Source organism: Nicotiana attenuata, chromosome 5, assembly GCF_001879085.1.
Source record: "Nicotiana attenuata strain UT chromosome 5, NIATTr2, whole genome shotgun sequence".
Taxonomy (NCBI): Eukaryota; Viridiplantae; Streptophyta; class Magnoliopsida; order Solanales; family Solanaceae; genus Nicotiana; species Nicotiana attenuata.
This window is the reverse complement of record NC_031993.1, coordinates 23,921,998-23,937,088: the sequence shown is the minus strand read 5'-3', so window position 1 is coordinate 23,937,088 and position 15,091 is coordinate 23,921,998. Positions and strand designations below refer to the sequence as shown.

The following is a 15,091-nucleotide window of genomic DNA, read 5'->3' as shown; positions in this document are numbered from 1 at the left end:
GGAGGGATCCACAATTTCAAATCAATAATAAATATAAAATTAATAAATATATTTATAAAAAGTTTTAATTATAAAAATTAGCTAATCTATGGTAGCAGTATTTTTCTACTGGTAGTGTAATTTGATGCGGCAATGGTATAAAGTGAAATGAGAAGTAAAGAGAAGAGGCACCCAGAAAAAATAATAATTCTTTACTGACTTTGCAAGAATGTTGCTAGTCTTTTCATCTGTCCAAGTCTCCTTGAAAGCTGCTTTCACTTTCTTATTCCATGAATGCATTTCAGGTAATCACAGTTGCACAAAATAGTCCATATCATTTGTTTATTTTTACTCCCTTTATCCTTTTGTTTATTCAACATGAATCCCAAGGCAAACTGAACATTTATCCTCCTTATTTTATTAGCCTTGTTCTTTAATTACTTTTTTTTAATTAGTCTATGCATGTGGTTATCTTGTATGACTATGGTGGTTGACTGGACTGGTTGGCTTATTGAAATTACCTTTTTTTCAGCTTGTGTTTGGGGTGATTTTTATCCTTTCTCAAGTGGGAATCAAATCATATTGGGTCATCCTGCTGTAGCCTTGATATTTTAGGTTCAGAATAGTTGTACATTTGTTGTTTTCTTGTGATGAATTTTCCTCTTTCTTGGTCATTTCCCCTTTCCTGTTTTGGCTATTGGATTTAGAAGAGGTTTTACAAATTAGGACACCTGCTGATAGTCACATTGAAACTCCTTATTAGGTCAAGTTCTTATCTTTTGAGGACCCTAGCTGAAAATCTTGGATTTAAGCTTCATCTTTATATTCCATCTGTTGACAGGAGCTTGGTTTCTTGGAGAAACAGTGAGGTAGAATTGATCTTCAGCCATTTTCTGGCAAGTAGAAATGGAGGCCAGAGTGAAGAGGAGAGCATTACTCTTGTTGGTTTTATGTATATGGATGCCTATGGAAGTTCTTGGTGGGACTAGGAATTCCACTGTCTCTTCCTCTTCACCTTCTTCCTTGTTTAGTAGGCCAAGAGTGGTGAATATTGGAGCTTTATTCACAGTTAATTCAGTCATTGGTAGTTCTATAATGCCAGCCATTCTAGCTGCAGTCGATGATGTTAATGATGATTCTACGGTACTCAGCGGGACCAGATTGAACGTCGTAATGCAGGATACAAATTGCAGCGGATTCATTGGCACTGTTGATGGTAAAAGCTTTTGTCCACCATAATATTCTTGTTTGTATTAAAGCAAATTAAGTCTCTTATTTTAACTACATTCTCAGCAGGATTAGCATCTTTTAATTTGCTATATGATATCTTATGGCCAATTTCTTTAACTGCAGTAGTATCCATAATTATGCTGTTCCCCCGTATAAATTTTAGAATAGGATATACACATTCAATCCCATTCTCTTGCTTGATTAAATTGAAGAGGGTGAGGGTTTTTTCTTTCCTTCTACTTCCTAAATTTAAAAAATTGTGGTCCTGGTGGCACCCGAGAGAAGGGTGAAATCGAGTATTTCGAGAGTTTTTGGTGAAGTGTAAACTATCACGAATGGATTTAGACTAGAAATGGACCATGAGGCAGTACTTCCACTGTTAGCAAATGCAGAAACAAGTTTTGTTTATGGACTGTTTCTGAATTTTGGAATAGTTCAATGTCTTAATAAAAGATTGTTATAGACAAGAAAATTGGTTAAAAGCATAACAGATGCTAGTGTTCCTGTCACATTTAAGTTATTTACCTTACCTGTATCTATTGCTTTCTTTCCTATATCCCTCTTAATATTTGAAAGGCATCCTTGATTTGCAGCTTTGCAGCTGATGGAGAAAGAAGTGGTTGCTGCAGTGGGTCCGCAGTCCTCAGGAATAGCACATGTCATTTGTCATGTCGTGAATGAACTTCGTGTCCCGCTTTTGTCTTTTGCGACTGATCCTACTCTTTCCTCTCTGCAGTACCCATATTTCCTTAGAACTGTCACAAATGATTACTTCCAGATGTATGCTATAGCTGATTTGGTTGATTATTACGGGTGGAAGGAGGTTATAGCCATATTTGTCGATGATGATAATGGTAGAAATGGGATATCTGTGTTGGGTGATGCCCTTGCAAAGAAGCGGGCGAAGATCTCTTATAAAGCAGCCTTAACTCCTGGAGCTAGTAGGAGTGAGATCGATGACTTGTTAGCCAGCGTAAATCTTATGGAGGCACGAGTTTATATTGTTCATGTAAATCCTGATACTGGACTATCATTTTTCTCTAAGGCAAAGAATCTGGGTATGATGAGCAGTGGCTATGTTTGGATTGCTACTGATTGGCTTCCATCTGTTTTGGATTCATCAGATATAGTTAATGCAGATACTATGGACCTAATACAGGGGGTTGTGGCGCTTCGCCATCACACTCCGGATTCTAATCAGAAAAAGACATTTGCATCTCGATGGAAAATTTTTAAGGGTGTAAAGACTTCAAATTTTAATTCTTATGCACTCTATGCTTATGATACAGTTTGGTTGGTTGCCCGTGCTCTTGACCTTTTCTTCAATGATGGTGGAAATGTCACCTTTTCTGATGACCCCAGTTTGCTTGGCACTAATGGAAGTACACTGAATTTGTCGTCCCTCCGAGTATTCGACCAAGGGCACAAGTTACTTGAGATACTTACTGCCCTGAACTTCACTGGTTTAACTGGTCAGATTCAGTTTGATTCTCAGAAGAATTTGATTCATTCAGCATATGATGTTCTTAATATAGGTGGCACTGGATTACGCACGATAGGTTACTGGTCAAACTATTCTGGTCTCTCTGTTATAACTCCAGAGGTTTTATACACAATGCCTGCAAATACTTCAACAAGTAACCAACATCTATATAATGCTATATGGCCAGGAGAAACTATAAAACGGCCTCGAGGATGGGTGTTCCCCAATAATGGCAAACCCCTGCGTATTGCCGTTCCTTTCCGTGTTACTTTTGAAGAGTTTGTGAATAAAGACAAAGGACCTTCTGGAGTGAAAGGATATTGCATTGATGTGTTTGAGGCTGCAATAGGCTTGTTGGCTTACCCTGTCCCTCATGTCTACATTTTATATGGAGATGGAAAAAGAAACCCCTCATTCAACAACATAGTGTATGATGTTGCACAAAATGTGAGTACTTGAATTTGCAGTCTACTATTTATCTCACAAATTATCTTGCCAGTCTGACTGTATCTACTCAGATTCAATATCTATGTATCACAATTTGCTGCGATGGAATCACTAGCTAATTTTGAAATTAAAATGGTTGCTATTTCACATACATGAAATGTGATATAGACGGTAAACGTGCCTATTAAAAGGATCATAGTTTTAGAGAGAGGGTAAGTGAATATGCATGACCAAGAGGGCAAGAAGTGGATTTTATACTAATATGAATTTTCAAAGAGTTAGTTAGGAATAATATAAATGTTTGGTACAGTCTGATATTAATTAATGTGTTTGTAAATGTTGCTAACATGATATAACACAGTAAGATCAACAAACAAGTTATTGAACTGAATTGGTTGTTCAGGCGCATGGTGAATATGGTACATTCAATTATTGAGTAAACTCATTTAATAAACTTCTTAAATATGGACTCAGAGACTTGTCCTAGAAAATTTACTTGTTTCTGCATTCATTACCAATGTAATATCCTCTCTCCTTCTTCAAGTAAGAATGGTTCTGTCCTACTCTATAGTATGACATAATACATAATTATTGAGAACTTTTCTAGAGCACTTATCAGGATTCACTTTGCTTGTTAGAAATATGATGCAGTTGTTGGGGATATTTCAATTACGACAAATCGGACAAGGATTGTGGACTTCACACAACCTTACATGGAATCTGGGCTTGTCGTGGTTACTCCTGTCAAAGAGATCAAATCCAGTCCATGGGCTTTCCTTAGGCCATTTACATTTCAAATGTGGTGTGTAACTGGGGCATTCTTCCTCTTTGTTGGCTTTGTTGTTTGGATTCTTGAGCATCGGTTGAATCCTGAATTCCGTGGTCCACCGAGGCAACAACTCGTTACAGTCTTCTGGTTAGCACTTCTTTCTGCTAAAAGCTCTCTTGAAACGAATATCAGTATGCTGTTTAAGTTAAAAGTTTATCTTTTTTGGATGTTCTAGTATGAAGCTAATTATAAAAGCATCAACGTGCGTGAAAACTAGTTGCGTTGTATTTCCTCTACTATGAAATACAAGTCCATACGTATATATTATCACTGGTACTAAGATCCAATTTTTCTTTCAGGTTTAGTTTCTCAACCATGTTTTTCGCACACAGTAAGTATATCCTCCTTGAGCTTTTCTAGCAAGTTGCTATTATGATAGTTACTTTCTTTCCATGGCTGACACTCTCCATTGTGAATGAATACAGGAGAGAACACATTGAGCACCTTGGGACGCTTAGTGCTGATATTCTGGCTCTTTGTGGTTTTAATTATCAATTCGAGCTATACAGCTAGCTTGACATCTATCCTTACAGTACAGCAGCTCTCTTCGGGAATTGAAGGAATTGACAGTTTAATCTCAAGATCTGATCCTATAGGAGTCCAGGATGGGTCATTTGCATACAATTATCTAATCGAAGAGCTACGTGTTTCAGAGTCGCGGCTCCGAATAATAAAAAGCGAAGATGAATATGTCAGTTTCCTCCAGAAAGGTCCACAAGGTGGTGGTGTTGCTGCCGTTGTTGACGAGCTCCCTTATGTTGAGCTGTTTTTGTCCAATAACAATTGCATATTCAGGACTGTGGGCCAGGAGTTCACAAAGAGCGGATGGGGCTTCGTAAGTAATTCCTTTGCTTTTCCATAACGAGTAGAGCTGACAATTCGCCACAAAACTGTAAATATAACTTCAAATGAAAAAAGAAATAAACAGAAACTACAACATATTATATGTATCGGTGATACTATGCTAGGAATGGTGCACGAGCAATCCGGTCTACTTAAAGACTGATATTTAACTTTCCTTGGTCAGGCATTTCAAAGGGACTCTCCTCTGGCTGTTGATTTGTCAACTGCGATCCTTCAACTGTCAGAAAATGGTGAACTACAAAGGATCCATGACAAATGGCTATCTAACAATGGATGCTCTTCACAAAACAACCAAGTCGATGATACTCGGCTTTCTCTCAAGAGCTTCTGGGGCCTGTATGTGATATGTGGTGTTGCTTGTGCCATTGCACTTATAGTGTTTTTCTGCAGGGTTTACTGTCAATTCCTCAGGTATGCCCCCGAGACAGAGGAGCCGGAGATCAGTGAACCTGAATCTGCAAGGTCAAGTAGGCGTTCCCTCCGCTCACGTAGCTTCAAGGACTTGATTGAAGTTTTTGATAAAAGAGAAACCGAGCTTAAAGAAATACTCAAGCGTAAGAACAGTGACAACAAGAAACAGATAAGTCACAGCTCGGATGTACAACCGAGCTCTCCTGCTTGATTTGTTCTTGGGTTGGTGTTCTTTTGTTCAATGCATCTGCCCTCATATGTATATGACATACAATTCCTTGCCTTGGTAACCTTTTTTAGTCATGCAAAAGGCTAGGTGGTAGAGTAGAATGAAAATGTCTTTGTATGCTAATTGGAAAAAATAACATAGATGGAAAAACATGGATAGATTATGTATAAATGTGCTTTATAGAGGGACATTAGTATTTAAAGTTTAATCAATTATCTTCAATAACCTTCCATTTCTTTTTTTCCTTGTGTCACCTTATTTGTGGAAAGAGAATGATGTGGTCATCTTTAATTTGTTCACCCGAACTTAGATTTGCAAAAATAATAGGCGTTGAAAGATTGACCTATGGGATTTATATAGTTTCACTGTCGCATAACAACTCTGGGAGTATAGTGTAGTCCGTCTCTAAAACGGATAAATGAACAGGGTTGTTGTAGATGGACGTTCAACTTATCATAATATACATGAATGGTAAAAGCTTTTCCGCGCTCAGGTTAAATTCTTATACCTAACCAATGAATTCATGCGTTTTTTTATACAAATATGATTAAGTGATATGTATTCCTACTTTAATTTTTAACTACTAAAGTTAAGTTGCTACATGAAGGGAAGTGTCTCTTAAAAGAGCTAGTTGCTGTAGACTGAGTTCAATTTAAATAAGTCTTTTTTTTTTCCCACCCAATGTCCGGTATCCATGTTGGCGTAGGACCCTATTCCTGGGGAAGCGCTCCCTACCAAGGATTTTTCCATACCCAGCGCTCGAATCCGAGACCTCTGGTTAGGGGAAAGAGCAGTCTCATCTACTGCACCACATCCTTTGGTGGTCTCTCTTCTGAATATCACACTCATTGCGCTATGCTCTTTTAAGTTCTAACCAGTACAAAGGGAAATGTTATATATTCATTGCGCAATCCCCTTTTAAATTCTAACCAATACAAAGGGAAATGCGTTATATATGTATCAAAATTGTTGATTTGGACTAAAGGTGTACCCTAAATTGCCACTTCCAAAAATGTAAAAATAGCATGGTCTAGCCAGTTTTCGGACTGGTCATTCAAAAATAACCAGAGTTCGGTGCATAATATACTTTGCTGGAATTCCACCCAAAGATAGCCTTAACATGGTGTGATATTGTCGCACAATTAGGGAAATGAAGGCACTAGCAGATGCAGTTTTTGGAATAGATCGCTTAGCTCTACTTCTTAGTCAATCCCCTTGGGTCAAGCCCGCACGGTTTTTCCGAAAAGGCCTTACACCATTAAGAGATCCCTACACCTTATATGTAGACTCCCAATCTTTTCAGCTACCAATGTGAGACTTTGTTTGCACACCCAACAGTTCTATTTCAAAATGATACTTATTTTGGAGTAAATACGAAAGGCTAGAAAGTTACTTAAAATGGACCAAAGGGAATAGATATTAATTAACTAAAATATCTCATGGAAGCATTCCTTTATTTGTTCGCAGTGACTAAATAGATTTAATTTATACACACCAAATATATAATTATTCTAAGTTATCAATCAATATTATCAAATAGATTTACTTGCAGATGTCTTGTAAATGACTCGATTTTGTGGGTGTAGGTACATGAGAACATATTTAAAAGAATTATATCTTGCTTGGACAAATACTAGTGTATATTCATCTAGGGGTGTCAATGGTTCGGTTCGGCCGGTTATTTTATAAAATTTGTACCATACCATTTTTTCGGTTATTCTATTATGTATAACCAAAATTAGACTTTTCGAAACTGTCCCAATCATGTCGGTTTCACTTCGGTATCGGCACGGTTCGGTTAATTTTCGGTATTTTTTTAAATGTCATGTAAATTTACCAGTAGAAGTAGAATGCAATAACATACGTTCTTTTATAAGACTTAGCAAAACTCTCTAGATATTTTTACTGTTTAAAGGGTGATGAATTAAAAAAACTTGAAAGATGACTAGAGTATCCATCAACTATTCGACAACAACGTAAAAGAAACCAAGTAAAAGCAAAGAAAATATAAATCACACGAGTGGAAAGATATTAACCAAGTTGGGACTCAAGAATAAAGTCTATATTAAATATTCAAAAAGATAAATCTAAATTATATGAAAGGAAACATATTCAATACATTGCAGTTTGCTACTCATAATCGCTAGATAACTTTGTGTCTTGCTAACGAAGATACTTGAAATAACTTAGTTTAAGTATAAGTAGCATAATAGGTTTTAGGAATTAGTATTTTGAGTTTAATTACTTGTTGGCCTGTAACAATTTTGATAATTACAAGGCCCAATAAAAAATTAATGCTTTATTAGTTTTGAACTTACTCTATAAATATATTTTCACATGTAAAATTTATTCGGTACGGTTCGGTATTTTTATAAAATAAAAACCCTACCCTAATTATCGGTACTTTGATAGATTTATATAAAAACCTACGGTTTCTTTAAAAGAAACCTAAAAATAGGTTCGGTGCGGTACGGTTCGGTCGGTTTAGTCGGTTTTCAAATATCTATTGACACCCCTACATGTAGCGCACGTTAACGAAGTACAAAAACATAGTTATCAAATTAAATCTTTCTAAAACAAGACTAATATAAATATTCATCGAGTAGTACACGTATTAACATGTTATGTTAACATAGTGCTCTTGTATATACAGGTATTGTTCAATATGTAACCCATTTATTTAACTAATAAGTTGACTGTTTAGTCTTGATATTATCAGGGGCGGATTTACATGGACCCAAGCGGTGTTACGGAACACCGCTTCGTCGAATTTTTTTATTATTTATATACATAAAAATTATAAGTAAAACAGAAATACAAGATAAAACCATTAAAAGTGGCACCACTTGCAACAAAACAACTTAGTAGTCTAGTGGTTGATAGCTTTATGTTTGTTGTGCGAGGTCTTGGGTTCGAATTCCCTTGGCTCCATAAAATATTTTTTGACTGTTACAGGCCTCTTACTAGAAATAGTGACACCGCTATCATCATATAAGGATTAAGAAAGAGTTTTATGAGATTTCTTCATTCTTCAATGTTGGAAAAATTATAATAATCAAAATATGGTATTTTCATTTACACAGTTAACATAAGAAAAGCAAAGTTAATCGGACAACATTGGTTAAGAAGCACTAAATTAAGTCTAAACTCATAATATCGTGATTTCAATTGTAAGTTCTTGATCATCGAATGGTCCCAAAGGGAAAGTCAAAAGTATGATTCACAAAATGTTTGCATGCACTTTAACATGATTAGAAGCAATATCATGTTTTGAATTAGTATAGACCACCTATGAATAGGCCAAAAAAATAAAAAAATAAAAATATTGAAAGTAATTGACGATTACATACTGATGTGTCCGAATCAATGTCATACAAATGTTATAATTTTTTTTTTTTTGGCTTAAATAGAAAAATATTTGGTGGAGAACCAACTTTTGTTGTACTGTCTAATGTCAAAACGCCTAGCAGTTTGCGCACCTACCGCACATCCACCAATATTTAGTCAATGAAATTACCTCAATATTTCATCCTTATTTGTACGAAATTTTCCAAATACAAGGGTGTACGTATTTGATTTTAAAGTATATTAAGTGTATTTATAATTGAATCATATTACAGAAATGTTTTGTGTGACTTATCCCAAAATATATTAGTTGTAGAACAATATCAAATATCTAGAAGGTTTTGCAATCTACCTTCCTTAGTAGTAAAGTCTAAAACAAACCAACAAACATTCACATATTCACTCATTTCCCAAGAATTTCTCAATCGTGAGAAATCAACACTAACTTTGAGAGACTCACTCATTCCCAAGAATTAGCCACGGATTCAACACTAATCTTTTTGAATATATAAACAAACCAAAAACACACTTTTCTCCCCACGGTATCGGTCAACCGTTACTCGTCCAAAAAACCAGTTAGCTTCCAAGAATTATCACAACACACAAATCCTACCCTTAAGAATCACCACCATCACCACCAACCACCACCAGCGTCATATAATGTCGTCTTCTACGGTCGGTGTCGCCACCTCAAACAACAGTTTTTCTGGTAGTTTAGCCTCGCCTTGTTGCACCAATAACTCAAAAGATTCCATGGAGGATTTAGTTGCCTTGAAGATCAGCCTATTGGGTGATTATCACATTGGAAAGACTAGTTTTTTGGTTAGTCATTACTACTAGAATTATCTTTCCATGCAATATTATCGGCATGCAGAGGCAGATATAGGATTTTAATGTAATAGGTGCACCAGGAGCGGAAGTAAAGGAAGGCAATAGGTTTAAAGAATTTCCTTCGCCGGAAAATTAGACTGCACAGAAAAATAATTTTTTGAATTACATATCAACCATTGGATTCCCCTTACATAAATTCCTTATTCACCACATCTTAATTCATCTACATATTTTAGGACAATTTTTCTAGTATTCTATATCCGTGTGTATTCTTACAATTCGAGTTTATATATTGGATCTCTCTAGCTTGAAACTTGTTAGTCCCATATATATCTAATCATGGTTTTATGTTTAATTCAGACGAAGTATGTAGGGAAGGAGAAAGGGGAAGAAGGTTTTTCAATAACAGGGTTAAACCATATGGACAAAACTCTGTGTGTTAGAGGTGCTAGGATCTCCTATAACATTTGGGAAGTCGAAGGTATATACATCCAATTCCTACTTTTCTTTATTTTATCTTAAGCAAAAGCATTCAAAAGATATAACAATGTGAAAAAGAATTAATTATTCAAGGAGAAATTTTTTAAATTAATCTTGACGATAATTATAATGCAGGTGACGTTTCTCATATTCCAGTAGCTTGTAAAGACTCAGTAGCAATGTTGTTTATGTTTGATCTCACAAGTCGGTGTACGTTAAATAGGTATGAGTATATTCTTTTCCTTTTTAAGAACATGAAATTAACTAGAGGATCATTACCTGTGATTAATTAGTCTCTAAAATGGTTATCAATAACAGTGTCATTAGCTGGTATCAACAAGCACGGAAATGGAATCAGGTAATAAGATTGAAAGCTTCATTTTTTATTTTCTTGATTTGTGTTTCCTGTAATTTTTTCTTTCTAAATGAAATATTAAAGGGTATATGTTAATGTGATTTTCTTTTTGGTTTTTGTTTTTGTTTACAGACGGCAATTCCAGTTCTAATAGGGACGAAGTTTGATGATTTTGCCCAATTACCATTAGATGTTCAATGGACAATCGCTTTACAGGTAATCATTCTCTTTATGTGTGACATCAATCAAGGATGAAAAGCATTGAATTCTAACGTATTGCTTAAGAAAAAATAAAGTTCATTTGCTAACAAGTCTGTTGACTGTTGATATAGATTTAAGTATGTAATACAACAACGATAACAAACCCAGTTTAATCTCATAAATGAGGCCTGGGGAGGGTAGTATGTATGCGGATCTTACCCCTACTTTATAGAGATAGAAAGGTTGTTTCCGATAGACTCTCAGCTCAAGGAACAGTGGAGATAAAGCAACCAAGTAGCAAAGAATAGTTACAATAATGTAATATGGTAACGGGCACGAATGCCACAACATTGTAATAATAAAGAACCATGAATAAGAAATTACAAAAATAGTCTTAGTACTACTGGTAAACCTAGGAGGAAAACTACCATATGTATACCTACAATCCCAATCATCAACCTCCACACCTTCCTATCCTGGGTATTGATTGATATAACATGTACTGATCGATAATATTAAAGATTTTCGCATAATCAATTTTGAACATATTAGTTATCATTTTTATTAGGCTACCGATTGATACTTTTCCTAAAAATTTACTTGTAATTAACTTAACAGTGATATAATTGTATTTTTTACGCCGTCAATGCGCTTAAGCTTAACTCATTTTGTACTAATTGTGTTCCAATGATTCTTTGAACAGACAAGAGCATACGCTAAGGCACTAAATGCAACCTTATTCTTCTCAAGTTCAACTTACAATATAAATGTGAATAAGATCTTCAAGTTCATTACAGCCAAGATCTTCAACTTACCATGGACATTGGAGCGTAATCTCACCATTGGAGAACCCATTATAGACTACTAGATTTTCTTCCATTTTTTTTTGGTATTAAACCCTCTCTTTTCCCAAAGAAGAAAACAAGATAAAAAAAACATTTTAAATGTAGATATAAGAAAATTTGTAAATCTCCTAGAAAAACAAATGACTCTTCATAGTCAACCGGTCACTGGATCTTGTTAGTGTTGCTACGACCAGTGAAAATTCGGGTTGACTTGGTTTGTCATTTTGTAAAATGGAGAAATCTGTGCAATGGAGAACATTTTTCTTGTTTTCTTTCTACTGCACAATGGCTTTTGCAAATTTTTGAACAAAGGATATCTTGTTCAATTGTGTTGGGCCCTCCCAATGTTCAAGTCCCAATATATAATGAGATAAATGGCACTTCATTGGAAATGCATCTATTTTCATTCGGAAACTTTCTGCTTGTTTTCAGTTACTTCATTATCGGAAAAGAGGATTTCAGAGTTTCATCTCAATTTATATGATGGTGTTTGACTTAGCACAGAGTTATAAAAAAGAAAGAAAGACTATTTTAGGTTTAAAACAAGTTGTAAACATTTGTTTGATTGTAAATTATTTCATTAAGGGTGAAATAAAAAGATTAAAGTTCAATAATTTTTTATAGAGTTAATACACTAAAATCCCCCTAAACTATTACGTTTTTGTCAGTTTCCTGCTTAAACTATCCGGTATCCCCCAAACCCCCCCTAAAACTATATTTTCCTTCATCTTGAAACATCCTCGTTATATTTCTGGCAAACCGAGTGTAATAACTTGCTATTGCGCGCGTGATGACTGAAAAATCTATCAAAAGTCCCCACCCGACAGCATGTAACGGCTAATTAAACCTTTCTTCCTCATTCATTCACTTTCTTCCTCTCTTTTTTCACCATTTTCCCCCATTTTTTCTCCTTTCTTCTTCATTTCTCCATCTGGTGCCATCTAAAATTCTCCCTCTCTTGTTATTACTGGATCTATTTTTTATCTTTCTAATTTTATTCTTCTTACATTTATTACCCGAATTTATTTGAAAGAAGAAATACTCATTCAACAACTCACAAAAATGATCTAATTTTTTGGCAAAATTGACTTCAAGTTACCCAACAAATTTATACAATAATTTTGCAACAAAGAAGTTAGTTTTTAAAGAAGTAATACCTGTGCATAACTATCTTCTTCAAATCAACTCGAAGTTTTACCAATAATCTTCACTCAGTTAGAACTCCAGTAAACCCTAGATTTTTTAGCAAACCCTATTTTTTAATCCCCAATCTTGAACAAAAATAAAATAAGACTGAGCAATCGAGGGTTAATTGGGGGAATTCAAGGTTACAACGAAGCATAATGGAGAAAATCGTACTAAGAGATGTAGTATCCATCATTGGAAGAGAGGAGAGAAAAGGAGAATTGACAGAAATAATTTTATCCTACCCCTCTTTTTTTGTTTCTAATTGGGTGAATATTTATCCCTCTGATAATACTTAATTATTATTTAAAATAACTAATTAAGTCAATTTTTAGATTAAGCTAATTAACCCCACACGTGGATTGCCACATGGCAAATGTTTTTAATCATTTGGAGCGTGTAACACACATACAATCAGAAATATAACGAGGGTGTTTTAATATGAAGGAGAATATAGTTTAGGAGGTTTTTGGGGACACCAGATAGTTTAAGCATGAAACTGATAAAAACGTGATAGTTTAGGGAAGTTTTAGGGTATTAACTCTTTTTTAAATAAAGGAGTTTGATATTCTTTTTGGAGCAACTAAAAAAACGTATGATATATAAATTGAGACAAATAAAATATACTTTTCACTCAAGTGAAGTGAACGTTTACTTTGCACTGAACTAGGTGGTAGAAAGAGGGGGAAGAATGAGTCCATTTTTCATATGGTCACTGAACTAATAGAAATTATCAATGAAAGTCACTTTACTTTGTTTTATAATTGGAAAGTCATTATACTTTGTACATTGTAACTCAAAAGTCACTTAGCACTTTTAGGGCATTATTAAAGGAATTTTTACCTCCTATAGCAAATGTTGATACCTTATTTATTTTAAATAAATACCCTTTTAAAAAATTATATTCCATAGCTACCTTTTGATTTTTATAGCCAAATATCTATTTATGGTCACCTCCTACCCTTAAGCCATAAAATACGCTTTGTATTATTTTTCTCTCTCATTCTTTCAGATTTTTCTCCACCCTCTCTCTCTCAACTCCAGTCTTTCTCCATGAATACAACCATAATTCTCCGCTGATTCATCTCCATTGTCTCGCAAAATTTTTAAATTTTTTTTCTTCAAAGCTGTGGTAAGTGTTAAAGTTGATAGATTTCGCTCCTAAATAAATCCCCTCGAATTGTTTTGTCTTGTAATCCTTACAGCCCTAGAAGAATTACAATCCTCCTGTTGCTATTTTTGCCCTAAAAGCCGCCTTACATCTTCCTTCCTCTTCCATCCACTTCTGCTATGGCGAACTGGGCAGAATTGCCGCACGAACTCATTACTACGATTACAAAACGTGTTAAAGTGATGGAAGATTTCATTGCTTTTGGTGGTGTTTGTACTTCATGGCAAACTGCTGCTCCCAAATACAGATCGAAACGGGACTGGGTTCTTGATCGAAACGGAAATAGTGGCATTTCGAGTCAGAATCGCGGCCCTCTCGACGAGACGACATTAGGGTTGTTCTTGAACAAAGACGACGGAGTTTGGGGCTGAGCAACTTGAAGATTCTGTTAATATATTTCAATGTATTTCAATGTATCTCGCTGTATTTCCATGTATTTCATTGTATTCATTGTCTTTTTTTTTAATTGTATTTCAATGTATCTCGCTGTATTTCATGTATTTTATTGTATTCACTGTCTCGCTGTATTCCATGAATATATTCATATGTTATTTTAATTAATATAATTTTTGTATTAAGATGTATATATGTATTCAAATATATCTGCAGTATGTATTTATATGTTTTTGCACTATAGATGAATCTCGAATTTTATTGGTTGAAAGTAGAGACATCCACGAACGATATCAACAGAAAAAGGGAAGGATTAGAAACTCAGTGATGCTCTGTTTTGCTCTATTTATCGTCCGGGAAAAAATCTTCAGCATATTCGCGTCAAATACAGGTTAATGGTGATGTAATTGAGTTATATTAGGAGTCTATTATATTAATTGATTCACTTTCCATTTAAAAACAATTGAATAGACCATGAATTGCGCTATTTACGTTACTGTATTCACAAATACATATCGTGAATACAGTCGAATACAATCGAATACAATAATTATCTAGATGTAATCCCATGTTTCACACCGAGTTTTGCTACTGTATACAATAGCTTAAATACATCGAATACACTCTAAAAAACCTGAAAACATAGCTATAGGAAGTAATATAGTAAATGATAGCTACAACTAGCTAATAACCACTAAACAATAGTGGTTTGTGAAAATTTCTCATTATTAAACATTATTTCTCATATTTCTTTTCAGCCCAACCATTTAAAAAATAAAAAAATCCATTTAAATCATGACCCGACCTATTTTC

General features: G+C 34.8%; 2 protein-coding genes across 3 annotated transcripts; both read left to right on the top strand.

Annotated features, from left to right (window-relative positions):
- On the top strand, positions 1 to 5,697 carry LOC109225519 (glutamate receptor 3.4-like). Of its 2 annotated transcripts, XM_019390210.1 has the most exons (7): positions 1 to 284; positions 821 to 1,195; positions 1,803 to 3,139; positions 3,778 to 4,055; positions 4,268 to 4,299; positions 4,394 to 4,803; positions 4,996 to 5,697. In XM_019390210.1, exons 2-7 carry the CDS (start codon positions 886 to 888, stop codon positions 5,452 to 5,454), a joined length of 2,826 nt encoding a protein of 941 aa, XP_019245755.1. In that variant the 5' UTR covers positions 1 to 284; positions 821 to 885; the 3' UTR covers positions 5,455 to 5,697. The 2 variants fall into 2 exon arrangements, with proteins under 2 accessions (XP_019245755.1, XP_019245756.1); XM_019390211.1 differs by lacking the exon at positions 1 to 284 and having other exon boundaries at positions 306 to 1,195.
- On the top strand, positions 9,345 to 11,935 carry LOC109225517 (septum-promoting GTP-binding protein 1-like). The gene is made up of 6 exons (XM_019390209.1): positions 9,345 to 9,639; positions 10,009 to 10,129; positions 10,264 to 10,351; positions 10,447 to 10,486; positions 10,616 to 10,699; positions 11,388 to 11,935. Exons 1-6 carry the CDS (start codon positions 9,478 to 9,480, stop codon positions 11,550 to 11,552), a joined length of 660 nt encoding a protein of 219 aa, XP_019245754.1. The 5' UTR covers positions 9,345 to 9,477; the 3' UTR covers positions 11,553 to 11,935.